Here is a 17,124-nt window from a genome sequence, read left to right as displayed (position 1 = left end):
TTCGCATTCTTGCTCTACTTTTGTTGTATATACTTTGCAAATGTCTTTTCTGAACGAATGAATTACTAAATGTCATCATAAGAAGAGCATCGAAGCCTCCGACCTGGATATCAAATGGCCAATCATCTACTTGTGAACCGCCAAACGCCCCAATCATGGAATCTCGTATCTATCTATGCATACATGCCGACACGCTTACGCAGCAGCCTCGGTCTTCGTCTCCTCCTTGCCGCTCTCCTCGTACTTCTCCCAGTTGGCCAGGATGTTGCCAATCTTGGGTGAGTTGGTGAGCTTGTACACATCCTCAAAGTACTCCTTGGTCAATGCGAATGGCTTCGCGGTTACGTTGGGGATGTACTTTCCGACTAGCTTGCTAGGGTCGATGGACGTCTTGTGAATCTTCTTAAGAAGGAAAGACCTGAAGGGCTTGACACCGGATCGCAAGAAGGTCGAGTGGAAGGGTACGTCGATACCCTTGAGAGGAATGGTAGCGAAGCCACGCTGGAGGTCGAGCGGCTTGGGCTTGGCCTCTGTTTGCTCGGCGCAGCCCTTGATGATCTCAACCAGGTGGTTCTTAACTTCCTCTAGCGACAGAGTCTGCATGAGCGCTTGGATGTCGATCTTTTGCTGCTTGAGGTAGTTTGTCACGCCAGTAAGGCAGTCGAGAGCGCGAAGGTCACCGGCAGCAACGTACTGCATGTTGGCGATGTTGTAGTTAACAATCTCCAAAAGCCATCCGGTTGTCTCAGCAATGTTCTCAACAACGTATTGAAGAGCTTGCTCGTTGAAGGTCTTGGAGATCCTACTGGGGTTGACAGCGCACATGGAGTAGTTCGAGCGGCCGGTCTCGTCACGCTCGACGGCGACTTGCATGGTAAGACCACGGTAGAACACGACCGAGACCAAACTCTCAATAGGCATGACCTCAGCCATGGCCGCAAGAGCGGAGTATTCACCGAGAGAGTGTCCAGCGAATGTACTCTCGACCTGGATCAGACCCTTGGCGCGCATGTCCTCGAACGACGCCTTCTCCATGAGCGTCAGAGCAGGCTGTGTGAATTGAGTCGCTGACAACAGACCAGTCGGTGACCGGTAGGTGTACGACGTGGTGTTCTCGTCAATCTCCTTGAAGATCTTCTCGGACTTGATGGAGCCGTCCGTAGCAACGGTCTCGAATGTCATGGACATGTAGTTCTGGCGGATAGCCTTGCCGACTGGGCCACCAAAGTGAATAGTGAGCTCCTTCGGGTTGTTCTTCACGATGTTGGTAATGGCGAAGCCTGTTGTGAATTAGCCACAGTATAATATAGATGATCAGTGCAGGCTTACCATAGTTGTCCATGAAGTGCTTGTCGGCACGGTCCCAGACTTCTTTGGCGACAGGACTGCTGTTGTAAAGCTCCATACCCATACCCTGTTCTTGCGATCCTTGTCCAGTGAAGACATATGAGGTAGTGGGTTGCTCAACCTCAGCCTCACCGAGGAGAACCTTGTCTTCGGTCTCCTGGTTGCTGACTTCAATCTTGATGATCTTACGACCAGACACCATACCTACGTGCTGAAGCTTGACATCGAGCATGTCGTCGGGAAGCACCATGCCCACGAGGTTGACGTGGTAGCTCCTAACACGACCGACATTGTTCTCGGCGGCCCAGGTCTCTACCAAGCTTCGGACAGCTGCGCTAGAGTACATGCCATGGGTAATTGTACCAGGTAGGTTGGCGTAGCTAGCAAAGACACGTGAAACGTGAATGGGGTTGTAGTCGCCAGAGACGCGAGCGTAGTTCTCGTTGGAAGCAGGGGCTTTGAGCTGAAGCGGTGCCTTGCCGTGGAGTGGGATAGCGTTGTCGAACAGTACTGGCTGATCAACCGCAGCTCCATTGCGCTCCAAGTAGTCGAGAACGGGGTTACCGTATGCGGTGCCCGAGCGATATTCCACGGAAGCGATCTGGATGACCTCCTTAGTCGGGAGTTCGAGCAAGACCTCTCCTTGAGTCTCGATGTCTGAGAAGACTGTCTTGTTCTTGTATCGCACAACAGTCTCGAGCTTGAAGAGCAAGGTCTTGTTCAGCAGGTCGATCTCAGGCTCCTCAAAGTTGAACCACTCCTTTGATCGCAGAATGGCCACGTCCTTGCTGGTGGCCAAGTTGAGTTGAATGGGCTTCTCGACCTTCCTCTGGAACGTGTTCTGGAAATCGTCATATGCGCCGCGGTAAAGGAACTGACTAGTGACTTCCATCACCGGCTTACCATCACGGGTGATGGTGCCGCAGACCTCTACCATCTTACCAGAGTCCTGGTTGATGACAGCATTGATCTGTGCAGTGGTGTCAAGAACATCACCCTTCTTTAAAGGCTCAGCGCCAGAGATCATGCGGAACCCGTTGGAAAGATGGACCAACTTTAGAAGGTCACCATCGATTGCGCGAGGGAAGATAGGCTTGGTGATAGCCTTCCAGCCAACAACGATGGCGAAGTCCATGGGGGCGTAGACTTCCTTGCCAGGTCGGTCAACAAAGGCCTCGCCCTTGTTTCCGACTGCATGGACGAAGTCGTTGATGGCCTCGCTTGTTACAGTGGCGCGGCCACCATCGAAGCGTGAAGTGACGGACGCGTCGAATGGGCATGCCTCATCACCAAACCAGATCTTGTAGTAGAAGTCCTTGATTCGGTCGTTTCGGGCGTCCATGACTTCGTGGATAGGCGCATACCCTACATCCGGACGGTAAGTGAAACGGAAAGGCAATGCGACTGCGTGTCCAATGGCGGTACGCTCCTCGTAGATGTTGAGCAGGATTTCGCTGTCTTTGGTGAGGCTGACTTCGACGGTCTTGATTAACTTGCCGCCGTGGTGCAGCTCCTTGACGATGATGGCAGTCTTGGCAGGCTCGTTGGGGTTCTGAATTTCGACAATCATGCCGGGTGTGGGAGCAAATACTCGGGAAGTAGGGTTGGTCTGGAAACGCTGACCCTGCACAAAGATGTCCGCAGTGAAGAAAGCATGTCTCCATGAGTAGCTGGAGCCTGCCAGAAGTTGCAGCCATGAGTGTACCTCTGGCATTGTGGCGTTGGGAGCAGCGGAGAGGCGGTAGATGACCTTGTTCTCAAGCTCCGAGACGGTAAGACCATCCACCTCTAGACCCTGGGGTGGTGCTAGCAGGTTGCTACCGAAGTACTCAATGACGGGAACCTTGGACTCGTCATCGCCGTAGATGTCGTGCATAAGGAGCTTGATGTGACCTTGGTGGACGCCATCCAGGATCTCCTTGATGGGCTCGTCAACCTTCGTGGAGTACTTGACAGCCATGGGTCCTTGAAGGATACATGTTCTGCCAACGTCTTGGTCAACGACAGCATCGAGATCCTCGGATTGCCAGAGTGAATCCTTCTTGAAGAAGAACTCAAAGGTCTCGTCAAGGACGGGGACGAACGGTACAGGCTTCTGTCCACGACGTTGGCAAAGCAACAGGAAGTGCTGCACATCTTGGGCGCTAATGAGCTGGTTGTCGGCATCGGGGTAAGCCTTGAAGACCTTCTCGAGCATTGGGAAGGGGTCGTTGAGCTCATCGTAGTTTTGGATGAGTGACTCGCTGCTAGCTTTACTGAAACGCTCTTCCAGTCGGCGAATGAAGTCGCCGGTCAAGCGCTTCAAACTCTGGTCGATCCAGCGGGACTGGTGCTTGACATACATGAGGTCTACCATGCGTTGGACAACCTCAGTGTAAGTCATGTCTTCCAAGTCAACTGACTCTCCCTTCTTATTCTTGCCGAACCAGACCTTCTGGAAATCCTTGTTCAGCTTGTCGATGATGTACTCGCGCATCTTCTTCAGTTCGGGGACGCGCTTGGCCTTGTCGAGACTGAAGATCTTCTGATCCATCTCATGCCAGAAGATGACACCACGAGTGGCGAGCTTGTGGATTGGCTCACCCATCTCGGACCGAACAGTGATGACACCTCCAGCTGGACCCTTGTAAGTCTTCTCCCAATCACTGTCGTCAAGACCCGGGGCGTCCACGATAGCCCGTTTGGCCATCTTTGATGTGTGGCATTCCTTCGCCGTCATGACGCGACTGCCGAACAAGCAACCGTCATATGGCATGGGTGGGTATCCAAACTTGGTTGACCATTGACCGGTGAGGTATGGGTATGTGTCTTCCGCGCCACCGAAACCGGAACCTGCGACGAGAATCAGGTTCTCGCACTTACGCAGACGGCTGTACATCTGCAGAATGGGCTGATGGAAGTCCTCGAAGGAGTGATGACCTCCACCACGACCACCAGTCCATTGCATCAAGACCGGGAAGGTAGGGTTCGCCTTCGCAATGTTAATGGTCTGTTGAATAGCCTCGACGGAACCAGGCTTGAAGGCAATGTGCTTGATGCCAAGGGTCTCGATGTATTCGTTGGCTACTTCAATGGATGGAACACCAGCACCGATGGTAAGACCTTCGATGGGAACACCTTCGGCCCTGAGCTTGGCCAAGAGGGGAATCTGCCAGCTCATAGCGCGAGGATTGACGTAGATGAGGTTAACGGTGATACCACGACCAGCAGGAATCGCCTTCTCGACCTTAGTGATAGCTTCGGTCATAGTCTTCTCATTGTAGTAGCCACCACCGGCAAGTTCGATCTCATAGCCGGCGTTCATGGTCGCTGCAACAAAATCCCATGGAACAGTGCAAGGCGTCATACCAGCCACCATCACTGGAGGCAAACCGAGCATACGGCTCATCTTGGTGTCGACGTAGGTTTGGCCAGTGGATGTCTTGACAAGACGCGGTCCGTGCTCCTTGACCCAGTCGACAGCGTACTTAACAGCATGGTCGAAGTCGCGGTCAAAGATCTCGGGCTTGTAGCCAACTTCGGCATTCTGTCCGTCAATGGCACCCGCAAGGATAACACGGACACCAGTACCGTCTTTGTTGCGGTTGGTGAGTACACCGAGACCTGAGATACCACCTGGGCCGAAGTCGAGAATGTGGGTGGCCTTGGGGAAGACGGTCGCCTTCTCCCACTCGACCGAGTCGGCAGTGATCATGCTGACAAGGCGAGGGACGATGTTGTCGGTCTCGGTTTCGCGAAGGTCTTGGCCTGTATGTGTGTCATACATGGGGATGCCAAGATCGGCGGTAGAGATCTTGATTGCCTTGAGATCATCTTCGAGCTGCTTGGTCGCATCTACCAGATACGGGCTGTGGAAAGGAGCAGTGATGGGTAGGAAGCGGTTGACAAAGCGCACTTTGCGCTCAGTGTAGGGAATTCTCGTTTGGTCCAAGCCAGTCGGGGCCTTGTCCTTTCGCAAACGGAGGTTGAGACCGTACAAAGAGATGGGTGGACCTGTCACTACGAAGTTGCGAGCGCTGTTGACTAGAGAGATGGCAATGTGTCGATCTTGGGGTAAATGGGCATTGGTCGCGTCAATGTGGTCCTGAACTGCTTTTCTTGAGAGGTCACGGATGGAAAGCATAGGCGTGGGAACACCCTCGCCATTCTCGTCAGAGTCTTGCAAGACCGTAGGTGCCAGCGAGGTTCTGGGGAAGGCTTGCTGACTCCGCGCACCGATCCAGAAGAGGATCTCAATGGCTTTCTTGGCAGATCGCTCAAAAGATTCCCAGTTCTTAGCTTCGGCGATAGCGGCGGCTGTAACGACACCCTGCGAGTGACCGGTTACACCAGACAAGCGGCTGCGTACGTGGCCGGGATGGCTACCGAGCACTCTGCACGTTACGACGTAGTGTGCAAGCTGCGTCAACCCAATCAAGGGCAAACTGACAGGTGCCGAAACCAGGTAGTCGGTATCGGGTTGTGAGTCTCGGTTGTTGAGCCATCGCATGACATCGAGGCCCTTGGAGTAGAGCTTCTCAGCGCGTGGGTCACGCGACAGGACGAGGAGATGCTGTGCCTCGGCCGCAACAAAGTCCTCGACGAATGAGGGGTAGGTGTTGTAGATTTCGCGGAGTTCATCGAAGTACTCCTCGATGTTGCCCTGACCGCCCAGAACAGCGTAGATGAAGGCATTCTCGTCGGAAGCTTCGCGGAAGAGAGCGGACTCGTGGTGCTTGATTGGCCTTTCTACCGCCGCGCGAGCAGCGTAATATGACCGTACAGTGACCAGCTTCTTCTCGGTGATGCCGGGCAGGGATGCAGCCAGCGCGTGCACCTCGTTGCCGCGGAGGAAGGCACGCTCGAATTCGGTAAGAACGAGCTTGAGCACCTCCTCGAAAGAGTCAGGGTCCTCCCCCTCCTCTACCTCCTTCGCGACAAAGCCAAGGTATCGCGCCACCAGTTCCGCCACTGAGGATGGCTCATCGTCTAGGGCGAGCTCGTCGGTGGGCTCTGGGAGCGTCGACTTGAACGTGTCCCTCAATTGTTGTGCATTGAAGTGGAGGGCGGTCGGGATGAGGAGAGTGTATTCGAGAGAGCCGTGGGAGAGGATGAGCGGGCGCAGGTTTGCCGCAGAGCGGGGCGTGGAGATGCCCGTCTGCTGGCCGGAACCGTACATGGCGGAGTGTGGGATTACTGGTGAGGCGGTCAGCTGAGTATCAGAGGTATTTGGAGGTGAGTGACGAGCAGCAGAAGGCGCGTACTTGGACAGATTATAGGTGTGGAAGGAACGACGTGGGCAGGAAGGAGCGTCTGAGCAGTGTGAGCTCTCGTCTGGTATGGCGGGGGAGGTGCAATGCAATCAACGCAATGGCCCGGGCCAAAAGACGTCCGGAGACCAGCTGTCTTGAATTGCTCGCAAGAAACACTCGATGCGTACCTCTTCACTCAGACAGAAGCTAATCTGGCTGGTGTGCTGGGATATAGCCCGTACTGCTAGTAATGTGTAGCAGCTCCCTTGCTATGTGCGGTGCGGTGTGCGAGGGGCGTGGAGAGAATACCGCAGGCAGCAGGATTACGAACGGCCCCAGGGTTTAAGAAAAGTAATCAGAAGGGAGTGCTTATGCAATTGGGCGGGGAGGAGGTGAGGAATGGGTCGGAAGCGGTGCGCTGGCGTGGATATGGTCGCGCCGTCTTGGTCGACTTTTTCGAGAGGAGCTCAGATTTGGCCCGCATATCATGGGTCACTAGCGCCGGCAGGGGTCTGCGGTATGTTCCTACACAAATGCTGGGGCAGAGGCACTCAACAAGTCGCTGCCATGCGCTTATCCGCGCCCACGCAGCTGTTGAGGACACGGTGGGCCGAGATTCCAAGTTTCCGTGTGAGGCTGGCGCCCACTCGTAAGTCGAACCGCAATGCCCGTCGTGCGGTGGCAGCCTTCGCAGCGCTCGCAAGCCCATCTTCTTCCAGGCGAGATTAGTTCGTTGAGCACCGGCCAAAGCAGTAACGAGCTGCAGTCGCAGGGGTCTGGAATTTTAGTACCGCCAGCCCGAAGCGGGAGAAATCCTCAACGCCCGGCCATATCAACGCCCGCCGCTGCTGTCCAACAAGAGATAAACAGCCAATGCGTTGAGTCTCGTGTTCCTGCAACGCCCGCTGACCCCTTCCCTCACTTTGCCCGCGCAGAAGAAACTTTGTCGTTCGCGGGGAGCCAACGCACCCCTCCCGGACCCTTGAAATCGCCCCGAGTGCTCTCACCGCACTATACACTACCCACCCACCTAATAGCGCGTCTTCTTCCTGGCCCTTCCTCCCTCCCTAGACCCACGATACCCGTCTTCTATTTTGTAATAGAGATACCCATTGAGCTCCGTTGAGCTTCAACCCACCTTCCTTTCCACCATTTGCTCCCTCATTCCCTCGCCATGCGTCCCGAGGTCGAGCAGGAGCTCTCGCACACGCTGCTCATTGAGCTGCTCGCATACCAATTCGCCTCGCCCGTCAGGTGGATCGAGACGCAGGATGTCGTCCTCGGCGAGAAGACGACGGAGCGCATCGTCGAGATCGGCCCCGCAGACACGCTCGGTGTAATGGCGAAGCGCACCCTCGCCAGCAAATACGAAGGCCACGATGCGGCGCGGTCGCTGCAGCGTCAGATCCTGTGCTACAACAAGGACGCCAAGGACATCTACTATGATGTAGACCCCATAGAGGAGGAACCAGAGGCTCCCGCCGCAGCCTCATCAGCGCCCTCTTCTGCACCCGCCGCTTCAGCACCTGCCGCCGCCGCAGCAGCCCCTCCACCGAGTGCCGGGCCCGCTGCTCAGGTGCCAGATGCCCCCGTCACAGCCACCGACATTCTGCGGACACTCGTGGCCCAGAAGCTGAAGAAGCCGCTCATGGACATCCCGCTGAGCAAGGCCATCAAGGATTTAGTCGGAGGTCCGTCAATTGCACATCTAGCGTAAAACTGTGACTAACAAACTTCGCAGGCAAATCAACGCTTCAAAACGAAATCCTCGGAGACCTGGGCAAGGAGTTTGGCTCAACTCCCGAAAAGCCCGAAGATACCCCTCTCGACGAGCTCGGTGCTTCAATGCAGGCTACCTTCAATGGTCAGCTTGGCAAGCAGTCCTCCTCGCTCATTGCCCGCATGGTGTCAGCCAAGATGCCTGGTGGCTTCAACATCACAGCCGTGCGAAAGCACCTCGAGACAAGATGGGGACTGGCCCAAGGGCGGCAGGACGGAGTTTTGCTGCTCGCCATCACCAACGAGCCGGCCGCTCGTCTTGCCTCAGAGGCCGACGGCAAGGCTTTCCTCGATGAGCAAGCGAACAAATACGCGGGCATCGCTGGAATCAGCCTGTCTGCTCCTACAGCCGGCGGCGACGCTGGTGGTTCGGGTGGTGGCATGATGATGGACCCCGCGGCCATCGACGCACTCACAAAGGACCAACGTCAACTGTTCAAGCAGCAGCTTGAGTTGTTCGCGCGATACCTGAAGATCGACCTTCGTGCGGGTGACAAGTCGTTCGTCGACTCGCAGAAGGCACAATCCGCGCTCCAGGCCCAGCTTGACCTCTGGAACACTGAGCATGGCGAATTCTACGCCTCTGGCATTGAGCCCCAATTCACACCGCTCAAGGCGCGCGTCTACGACTCATCATGGAACTGGGCGCGTCAGGACGCTCTCACTATGTACTACGACATTATCTTTGGCAAGCTGAAGGCTGTCGACCGTGAGATTGTCAGTCGCTGCATCGCCATCATGAACCGCTCGAATCCTCTTCTTCTCGACTTCATGCAATACCATATGGACCACTGCCCTACTGAGCGCGGTGAGACATATGAGCTCGCTAAGGAGCTTGGTCAGCAGCTCATCGACAACTGCAAGGAGGTCTTGAACGAGGCTCCGGTCTACAAGGATGTCGCAGTACCCACAGCGCCACACCTAGAGATTGATGCCAAGGGCAACATGAACTACAAGGAAGCGCCAAGAGCGAGTGTCCGCAAGCTGGAGCACTACGTGCGCGAGATGGCTGAGGGTGGAAAGCTGTCCGAGTACGGCAACCGCACCAAGGTCCAGAACGACCTGCAGAGGATCTACAAGCTCATCAAGCAGCAACACAAGCTTTCCAAGTCCTCCCAACTCCAGATCAAGAGCCTTTACAGTAATGTCATTCGTTCGCTGTCAATGAACGAGGGACAGATCATGCCCAGCGAGAACGGCAAGGCTGCTAGCGGCAAGAGGGGTCGCAACGGTCGCGTCAATCCTTCTGCTAAGCAGGGCAAGGTCGAGACCATTCCCTTCCTACATCTCAAGAGGAAAGATGACCATGGCTGGGAGTACAGCAAGAAGCTGACTGGCGTTTACCTGGACTGCCTAGAGGATGCCGCCAAGTCTGGTGTCACTTTCCAGGGCAAGTACGCTCTTATGACGGGCGCTGGTGCCGGCTCTATAGGCGCGCAAGTCCTTCAGGGTCTCATCAGTGGTGGTGCTAAGGTCGTCCTTACAACTTCCAGGTTCTCCCGGGAGGTCACCGAGTACTACCAGTCCATGTACTCGCGATACGGCGCCCGCGGCTCTCAGCTCATTGTTGTGCCTTTCAACCAGGGCAGCAACCAAGACGTTGAGGCTTTGGTCGACTACATCTTCGACACCAAGAAGGGCCTTGGATGGGATCTCGACCTCATCGTTCCTTTCGCTGCTATCCCGGAGAACGGCCGAGAAATTGACAGCATCGACTCCAAGTCTGAGCTCGCCCACCGCATCATGTTGACCAACCTGCTGCGCATGCTCGGAGCTGTCAAGAAGCAAAAACAGGCCTACGGCTACGAGACCCGCCCAGCACAAGTCATTTTGCCGTTGTCACCCAACCACGGAACTTTCGGTAACGACGGTCTTTACTCAGAATCCAAGATGTCGCTTGAGACTCTCTTCTCGAGGTGGCACTCAGAGAGCTGGGGCAACTACCTCACAATCTGTGGTGCCGTCATCGGCTGGACTCGAGGCACAGGTTTGATGGGAGCCAACAACATCGTCGCTGAGGGTATTGAGAAGTACGGTGTACGCACCTTCTCTCAACAGGAGATGGCCTTCAACTTGCTTGGTCTGATGGCACCACCGATCGTCAACCTCTGCCAGGTCGAGCCTGTATGGGCTGACCTTAACGGCGGCTTCCAGTACATTCCTAACCTGAAGGACTTGATGACCGACTTGCGCAAGGAACTCACAGAAACAAGCGACATCCGCCGAGCCGTCATCAAAGAGAATGCCATCGAGAACAAGGTTGTCAACGGTGAGGCCAGCGAGGCCCTATACAAGAAGGCCACAATCGAACCACGTGCAAACATGAAGTTTGACTTCCCTACTCTACCTGATTGGGACACGGAAGTCAAGCCTCTCAACGAGAATCTCAAGGGCATGGTCGATCTTGAGAAGGTCGTTGTCGTCACTGGTTTCTCTGAGGTAGGTCCTTGGGGTAACTCTAGGACACGCTGGGAGATGGAGGCGTACGGTGAATTCTCCATTGAGGGATGCGTTGAGATGGCCTGGATCATGGGTCTCATCAAGAACCACAACGGTCCTCTCAAGGGCAAGAGCTACTCCGGATGGGTCGACGCCAAGACCAACGAGCCAATCGATGACAAGGATGTCAAGCCCAAGTACGAGAAGTACATCCTTGAGCACGCTGGTATCCGCCTCATCGAGCCCGAGCTTTTCAATGGCTACGACCCCAAGAAGAAGCAGCTTATGCAAGAGATCCAGATTGAGGAGGATCTCGATCCATTTGAGGCTTCCAAGGAGCTTGCGGAGGAGTTTAAGAAGGAGCATGGCGACAAGGTCGAGATCTTTGCGATCGAAGAGTCTAGTGAGTACACTGTCCGCATGAAGAAGGGAGCTACACTCCTCCTTCCCAAGGCTCTTCGCTTCGACCGTCTCGTAGCTGGTCAAATCCCGACTGGCTGGGATGCAAAGAAGTACGGTGTACCGGACGACATCATCTCTCAAGTCGACCCTGTAACACTCTTCGTGCTCGTCTCCACTGCCGAGTGTCTGCTTGCCAGTGGTATCACAGACCCTTACGAGTTCTACCAATATGTCCACTTGTCTCAGGTCGGTAACTGCGTCGGTTCCGGTATTGGTGGTACTACCGCCCTTCGAGGAATGTACAAAGACCGATTCATGGACAAGCCAGTCCAGAAGGATATTCTGCAAGAGTCTTTCATCAACACTATGAGCGCTTGGGTTAACATGTTGCTCATCTCATCTACTGGACCTATCAAGACCCCTGTAGGAGCTTGCGCCACTGCTGTTGAGTCTCTTGATATCGGTTACGACACTATCGTCGAAGGAAAGGCACGTGTCTGCTTTGTAGGTGGTTTCGATGACTTCCAAGAGGAAGGTTCATACGAGTTCGCCAACATGAAGGCCACTAGCAATGCCGAAGACGAATTCGCTCACGGACGTACCCCTAAGGAGATGTCGCGCCCCACCACCACAACCAGAAACGGCTTCATGGAGTCGCAGGGTTGCGGTATGCAAGTCATCATGGACGCCAAGCTCGCCCTCGACATGGGAGTCCCCATCTACGGTATCCTTGGCTTCACGGCCACAGCAACCGACAAGATTGGTCGTTCCGTCCCTGCTCCAGGAAAGGGTGTATTGACGACTGCACGAGAGAACCCATCCAAGTTCCCATCTCCGCTCCTTGACATCAAGTACAGGCGACGACAGATGGACCTCCGACGCAAGCAAATCAAGCAGTGGCAAGAGTCGGAAGTCCTATACCTCCAGGAGGAGGTCGCGGCGATGAAGGATGCTACTGGCGAGGACTTCGACGAGGCTGCTTATCTTGAGGAGCGTGCCTCTAACATCGAGATGGAAGCCAAGCGACAAGAAAAGGACGCGCTCAACAGTCTGGGTAACAGCTTCTGGAAGCAAGATTCACGCATCGCTCCTCTTCGTGGTGCTCTTGCTACCTGGGGTCTTACCATCGACGACCTCGATGTCGCTTCTTTCCACGGTACCTCCACTGTTGCGAACGACAAGAACGAGTCCGACGTCATCAACCACCAGATGCGCCACCTCGGCCGTAAGAAGGGTAATGCGCTGCTTGGTATTTGGCAGAAGTACCTCACTGGTCACCCCAAGGGTGCTGCCGGTGCCTGGATGTTCAACGGCTGCTTGCAGGTGCTCAACACTGGTCTCGTACCCGGCAACCGTAACGCCGATAACGTCGACAAGATCATGGAGCAATACGATTACATCGTCTACCCGTCGCAGGCTATTCAGACCGATGGGATCAAGGCCTTCTCCGTTACTTCGTTCGGTTTCGGACAGAAGGGAACTCAGGCTATCGGTATCCACCCCAAGTACCTCTTTGCCGCGCTTGAGCACCACCAGTTCGCTGCCTACAAGCAGAAGGTTGAGGCTCGCCAAAAGAAGGCCTACCGATACTTCCACGATGGCCTCATCAACAACACCATGTTCCGTGCCAAGGACAAGGCGCCGTACGAGGACGAGAAGATGCAGGAGGTCTTCCTCAACCCGCAAGCGCGTGTCACCATGAACAAGAAGACCTCGACGTACAGCTATGCGAAGACCCCTGCTCCCAAGAAGGACAAGAAAGCGCAGGAGACGATGAAGATGGTTGAGCAACTCACTCAAGCTACAGCTTCCTCCAACAGCAAGGTTGGTGTCGATGTTGAGAGCCTCAGTGCGCTCAACATTGAGAACGAGACCTTCATCGAGCGCAACTTCACTGAGAAGGAGATTGCATACTGCCAAAAGGCACCAAACCCGCAAGCCAGCTTCACAGGCAAGTGGTCAGCGAAGGAAGCTGTCTTCAAGTCTCTTGGTGTCAAGGGTGAAGGCGCCGGTGCTCCGCTGAAGGATATTGAAATCATCAACGACGAGTCAGGCGCGCCAACTGTTCAGGTACGTCTCTACCATTCCTCAATTTTAAGATGAATCGCTAACGTCCACACAGCTCTACGGCAAAGCCGACGAAGAAGCCAAGCGCGTCGGTGTCAAGAACATCAACATCAGCATCAGCCACTCGGACGACCAGGCTGTTTCCGTCGCCATCGCGCAATGTTAAATATACGTGTCAACACAGGCGGGTGATGTCCCTCAATATTCACGACGATTAGATGCATGGTAGTATAGTTGGAGCAAGGGGCAAAAGGTTCATATATCCTTCCTAGAAGGAACATTATTCCCCCGTGTGGCGTGTTTGGTTCCCCAGGCGCATCAAGATTAGATATGTCCATGGTTCGCAAGAGATTTATGTATTGTAATGCAACAAAAACATGTTCAAGGAAGATGCTTTTTAGAACGACGCATGATGTGATGCGCATCATAAAGATGACGATGACGACGATGCTTGTCTCTGCATATCCATTCCCTCCCACCCATCAGACCCTCCGCCTCGTTATCTCGCCCTTATCCAAGCATTCCGAGATTGCCTCAACAAACAAACCCTATTCCGCATAAAGGATGCATCATGCATATTGTTGAGGTCTGGTTACATGAGATAAAGCTTCTTGGTAGCCCCGCTGTTAGCCGTTTTACGCGGTTCCCTTATGCAGTTGAGGCTGACCTGCAGCGGGTAGCTGCATGGTCTTACGTAGCGTGCATGTTGTTGAGTAGGGTCTGGGAACGTGGAAGTGCGCGGCTGCCGATTTGGGGATTTCAGCAGGAGAAAAGACGGGCGAATGCAGGTGATGAGATGACGTTGTGGCATGGGGGTGCGAGTGGACTAGAGGGGAATGTGCATGTAGGGGGGATATTTGGTACGCTTACCTAGGTAGCGGATGCAGTTTCGACGGTCCTTGTATGATGTGTCAGGTATTTAATCTTGATGCAAGATCCTGTGTACACGTACTTGGTGCTGCTCATTTAGTATATGTTTGTTGTCTGTTGCTTTCTTCCACTTCCCAGATCTTGCGTATGATGCGAGAAGACAAGCGTAGTGGCAATTGCATAATTTGGGTGTTTATGATGAGATAATTTGCTTTGGTAATTGTTTTTACTATTCAGAGATGGACTCCGACATGAATGAGCTATGAACTGTGAAAGTCATAGTCCGTTCTGAGTTATATCGTTTGCTATCCTAAGAAAACGGAAGAGCTTTGCTGATCTTGCTCAGTATTCCCGAGTACCTTTCTACCGCTGCTCCCACGTAACGGCTCGAAGCTTCAGGTAGCTACCAAAGACGTTGCGACGGTAGCCAATGACTCCGCCGCACCCTATGTTCCACCCTTGTCATCCCAAGCGTAGACCTTCTTAACCCACGCTATATCCTGAGCAGACGGTTTCAAGTTCGGCGTCAGCTTCGTAGTCCCTTGGCTATGATCCTCAAAGTTCTTGTAGACTTGAATAGGACACTCAGCAGTGTCCTCCTCGCCGCTGTACAGTTGGCAATTGACTGTACCCCCAAGGGCGCTCGGGTAATGCATGATGCTGTCGATGTCGTATTTGTCGAAGCTAAAGAGAGGGAGGTAGAATTCGGCCATGCCTTTGATGATATCTTTGCACACGCACTCGTTCCGAAGTGCATATCTCAGGGAGGCGCATACATTTTCTTTGGTTACTCTAGCGTTCTTTGCGTGGGCGCGCTCGTAGCACTGTTCCGAGTTAAAAACTGTTGGGTATGTTTTGGCGGTTTAGTGTATATTGTACTAACCTGTTCGAAATCATCCAATAACTCGGGCCTGACCACGATATAGTCGTCTCTATCAGCACGCTGGTGTTCATGCGCCATACCTGGCTTTTGTTAGCGCCTTCATCAGTGGCTTAATCGTATATGACCACTCACCCATGACATGACCAAGCTCGTGCATAGCCGCCCACTCCACGTTCACAAGTTCACCTGTATCCGGGACGTAGAACATGTTCCCCCACGGATGCGACTGGTCAGCCCTTAGACCTACACCAGCCCCCCAACCGGCCGCTCCCTTGTTCACCATGATCGTTACGATCTCGTTAGTCAGATGTTTGTTATAAAACCAGGGGAAGTCAGGGTCTGAATCGTTCGGGTTCGGCTCGTAGCAGTATACTGGCTGTCCCTTATCCAGGAGCTCTTCGAAATTAATGGCGTGGCCGGATTCTTTTCCCGGAGGACCAATGTAACTAAGGGCTCATTGTCAACGATTAATCGATGGTCGTACTGCATGTACACGCACCTCATCCACTTGTTGATAGCGGCCTCGATTACCTCGTGGGCCGCATCGCGATCATGCTCGTTATAATAGCAGTAAGGGACAATAGCCATGTTCTCTGAGTTACGAGGCCATTTCAACGGAGCTTTACCAGCAGGGCCACCAAAGTGATCAACAGCACCCTGGCCGCCCGAGTCGAGATCGTCACCAGTCGAATCGAGATACTGCGCCCAGCTCGTGACCATGGTCCCGTTGGGGAGAGGGGGAATGGGAGTATTGCAGGTGAAGACATAGTCAGAATTTGGTTTATGCTTGACCACAGCTGCAGTCGCAAGCGCTGTGATTTGCAGGAGAAGACCGAACAGCATCTGAGTAGGTGTAGAACGAGTGACGTGTGAAGGTGGAGTAAGGATAAGGAAGGAGCATTAGTGAGTAACGCAAGGGCAATCTCTCTCAGAAAGCGGGCGCTCCAAATCTGCGCGAGTGAATAAGGACCATCAAGCGAGAAACTGGCAACTTGGGAGTGAAGGTGAGAGTGAGAGTGAGAGCGCGTAGTGACGTAGCTCCACATCAGCCGATGAGAAAGGGATGAATGTTGATATCCATTGTTTCTTGGACCCCATCCCAGCAAAACCATTGAACACCCACTTACAACGAAGGGCAGCAATAGGTAATCCAGAAGCCTGCATTGCGTTAAGAACTTACTAACTTTGGCTTTGATAACAACGTAGGCTGCAGAGTGTTCGGCTCCTTCCTTGTATGGGGTTCTCGTTATAACCGTGGGTGAACTATACAAAGCTTCAAAAATCAGGACGTCAGAACGATCCTTGCCCGTTATGTTCGAGATATACACACAAAGAAACCTGTCGGCACAAGCTCATCCGCGATTCTCGGAATTGACTTTGAGGAATTGAGATCACAGGGAGGTAGCTCCTCCTTGTTGAACGTGATAGGTAGCGATGACCATATAGATGACCGAACATGGGATCCTCATATATCGCGAACAGTCAAATTACCAGGTCACTGCGAGTGAAGCAACTTGGAGGATCCGTACGAGAGGTTGGTATCGTAATTGTATGAAATTTGGGAATTGCAGCAGAAGTTGGAGTGCAAGCCCACAGATCTGAGGTCGAAAACGTGCACACGTAGGTTGAAAATTGTTCTCTCTTGAAATTTTCAACTGCACAAGGATGATAGAGTAGACTGCTGTAATCTGGATAACTCAAAACGCTCTCGTCGGACTCCGGACATCGGTTTTTCATCGGTAGAGCCCTGTGACTATCACACACAAGAGCGCGTTACTTAGATTGTGATCAATCAAGGTCTCCGCACTGACACAGCAAGACCCTGCTCACCGAAAAGTGTTGTCCGGATGATCGGCGGAAATTAGACAGCTTTGTCATCTCGGTCTCCGCGACAAGGATATACTTTCGAAGTCTCGATTTACAGCGAGCCAACGGATCGATCGCGAGATGCTGCCGTAGCCTTGGAGAAGAATTTGCATCGTCAATTTCGCGGGTCTCCTTGGCAGCAAACGGGTTTTCGCGACTGGATACGTACGATGACAGTGACATCGAGGACGCCAACGACAGTTGCAGCGTTCCTCAAAGGTCTGTATTTCTGGATGACTG

General features: G+C 53.6%; 3 protein-coding genes across 3 annotated transcripts; 1 reads left to right on the top strand and 2 right to left on the bottom strand.

Moving 5' to 3' along the window:
* Positions 1-27: 27 nt before the first annotated feature.
* BKA58DRAFT_139599 (acyl transferase domain-containing protein) lies at positions 28-6,816 on the bottom strand. The gene is made up of 4 exons (XM_046164553.1): positions 6,767-6,816; positions 6,591-6,639; positions 1,330-6,522; positions 28-1,280 (listed from the first exon to the last, which is right to left on the bottom strand). The coding sequence occupies exons 3-4, from the start codon at positions 6,503-6,505 to the stop codon at positions 196-198; spliced, it is 6,261 nt and encodes a 2,086-aa protein (XP_046025716.1). The 5' UTR covers positions 6,506-6,522; positions 6,591-6,639; positions 6,767-6,816; the 3' UTR covers positions 28-195.
* A 595-nt stretch (positions 6,817-7,411) lies between these two features.
* On the top strand, positions 7,412-13,654 carry BKA58DRAFT_381405 (uncharacterized protein). Its single transcript, XM_046170007.1, has 3 exons — positions 7,412-8,269; positions 8,320-13,268; positions 13,321-13,654. Exons 1-3 carry the CDS (start codon positions 7,753-7,755, stop codon positions 13,429-13,431), a joined length of 5,577 nt encoding a protein of 1,858 aa, XP_046025715.1. The 5' UTR covers positions 7,412-7,752; the 3' UTR covers positions 13,432-13,654.
* A 680-nt stretch (positions 13,655-14,334) lies between these two features.
* On the bottom strand, positions 14,335-16,097 carry BKA58DRAFT_467961 (uncharacterized protein). The gene is made up of 4 exons (XM_046175084.1): positions 15,518-16,097; positions 15,151-15,464; positions 15,019-15,098; positions 14,335-14,959 (listed from the first exon to the last, which is right to left on the bottom strand). Exons 1-4 carry the CDS (start codon positions 15,859-15,861, stop codon positions 14,582-14,584), a joined length of 1,116 nt encoding a protein of 371 aa, XP_046025714.1. The 5' UTR covers positions 15,862-16,097; the 3' UTR covers positions 14,335-14,581.
* Between the last annotated feature and the right edge of the window lie 1,027 nt (positions 16,098-17,124).

Source organism: Alternaria rosae (assembly GCF_020736505.1).
Source record: "Alternaria rosae strain MPI-PUGE-AT-0040 chromosome Unknown BKA58scaffold_4, whole genome shotgun sequence".
NCBI classification, from domain to species: Eukaryota; Fungi; Ascomycota; class Dothideomycetes; order Pleosporales; family Pleosporaceae; genus Alternaria; species Alternaria rosae.
Note: the sequence above shows the minus strand (reverse complement) of the source record. Positions and strands in the feature narration are given on the sequence as shown.

Bases quoted from the DNA above. Each gene is read 5' to 3' on its own strand.
- BKA58DRAFT_467961 (XM_046175084.1), bottom strand. From the start codon at position 15,861: ATGCTGTTCGGTCTTCTCCTGCAAATCACAGCGCTTGCGACTGCAGCT. The intron at 15,465-15,517 runs GTGCGTGTACAT...ATGAGCCCTTAG, and splicing joins GCTATCAACAAGTGGATGAG to TTACATTGGTCCTCCGGGAA. The intron at 14,960-15,018 runs GTTAGTACAATA...AACTCGGAACAG, and splicing joins TATTGGATGATTTCGAACAG to TGCTACGAGCGCGCCCACGC.
- BKA58DRAFT_139599 (XM_046164553.1), bottom strand. From the start codon at position 6,505: ATGTACGGTTCCGGCCAGCAGACGGGCATCTCCACGCCCCGCTCTGCG. The intron at 1,281-1,329 runs GTAAGCCTGCAC...AATTCACAACAG, and splicing joins GCACTTCATGGACAACTATG to GCTTCGCCATTACCAACATC.
- BKA58DRAFT_381405 (XM_046170007.1), top strand. From the start codon at position 7,753: ATGCGTCCCGAGGTCGAGCAGGAGCTCTCGCACACGCTGCTCATTGAG. The intron at 8,270-8,319 runs GTCCGTCAATTG...CAAACTTCGCAG, and splicing joins CATCAAGGATTTAGTCGGAG to GCAAATCAACGCTTCAAAAC. The intron at 13,269-13,320 runs GTACGTCTCTAC...ACGTCCACACAG, and splicing joins CAGGCGCGCCAACTGTTCAG to CTCTACGGCAAAGCCGACGA.